The sequence below is a fragment of the Arachis ipaensis genome, chromosome B09 (assembly GCF_000816755.2).
Source record: "Arachis ipaensis cultivar K30076 chromosome B09, Araip1.1, whole genome shotgun sequence".
Lineage (NCBI taxonomy): Eukaryota > Viridiplantae > Streptophyta > Magnoliopsida > Fabales > Fabaceae > Arachis > Arachis ipaensis.
The window spans coordinates 1,254,076-1,255,047 of NC_029793.2; the positions used below are offsets into that span (position 1 = coordinate 1,254,076).

The 972-nt window shown below is 52.7% G+C and overlaps 1 protein-coding gene across 1 annotated transcript in view; it reads right to left on the reverse strand.

The window, feature by feature from the left end:
- The window catches only part of LOC110266837 (acanthoscurrin-2-like), a 1,375-nt gene extending 409 nt beyond the window's left edge, over positions 1-966 (reverse strand). The window contains exons 1-2 of the mRNA XM_021111871.1: positions 431-966; positions 1-379 (exon numbers count right to left, since the gene is read on the reverse strand). The exon at positions 1-379 is cut by the window's left edge and continues 409 nt beyond it. Coding sequence (XP_020967530.1) covers positions 1-379; positions 431-600 — 549 coding nt within the window. The 5' untranslated portion in view covers positions 601-966. The remainder of the gene's footprint in view (positions 380-430) is intronic.

Below are 972 nucleotides of genomic sequence, written 5' to 3' on the forward strand. Positions count from 1 at the left end.
ACCATTACCACCTTCTCCACTGCCACCATTGCCGCCATCGCCACCTCCACCATTGCCGCCATCATCACCACCCCCTAAGCCTATTATTATTATTGCATGTCCACCACCACCACCACCACCATCACCACCACCTGCTGCTCCTTGTTGTCCATTGCCACCAATTATTATACCTTGTTGTCCATTACCAACTCCATCACCAACACCATCCCCACCACTACCATTACCACCGGCTCCACCGCTAGTCCCATCGCCGCCGCCACCATTGCCATTCCCCACACTACCACCGCTAGTAATTCCACCTCCAATGCCAATTGCCCTTGATCCTCCCACACAACCATCATTTCCATGGCTATCACCTCCAAACCCCTTCATCACCAACCCTTCTCCTCCAGTCGCCTTTCTACTTCCACCGCCACTTGTCCCCATCAACCCTTCTCCTCCAGACACCTTTCTACTTCCGCCGCCACTTGTCCCCACGTTTTGGACACCACCAACGGAGTTGCCACCGCAGCTTCCGGTGCTGCCGCCACCCATTGATCCATTCTCCTCATCACCTCCATTTCTATCAACACCAACACCAACTGTTCCAGATATTGTCATTCCTTCACCGGAATATCCAGGTAACCCTCAAGAACCAACACCATTTTTTTCAACACCTTCACCGGATATTTTGTTGCCACCACCTTTGGTTCCAGAGCTTCCGGATCAACCACCGACTTTTACTATGCCGGATCAACCACCGGCTTTTACCATGCCGGATCAACCACCGGCTTTTACCATGCCGGAGACACCACCGGCTTTTACCATGCCGGATCAACCACCAGATGTTTTCTTTGCGCCGCCGGAACTACCAGAGGGGCTTGTTCCTGATGAGCCACGGGAAGTGCCACCATCGCCGGAAGAGTTGTTGCCACCACCCTTAGGAAACTGACGAGTCCTTCCTTCCTTTATTCGGCTTTTTGGTTTTATGTT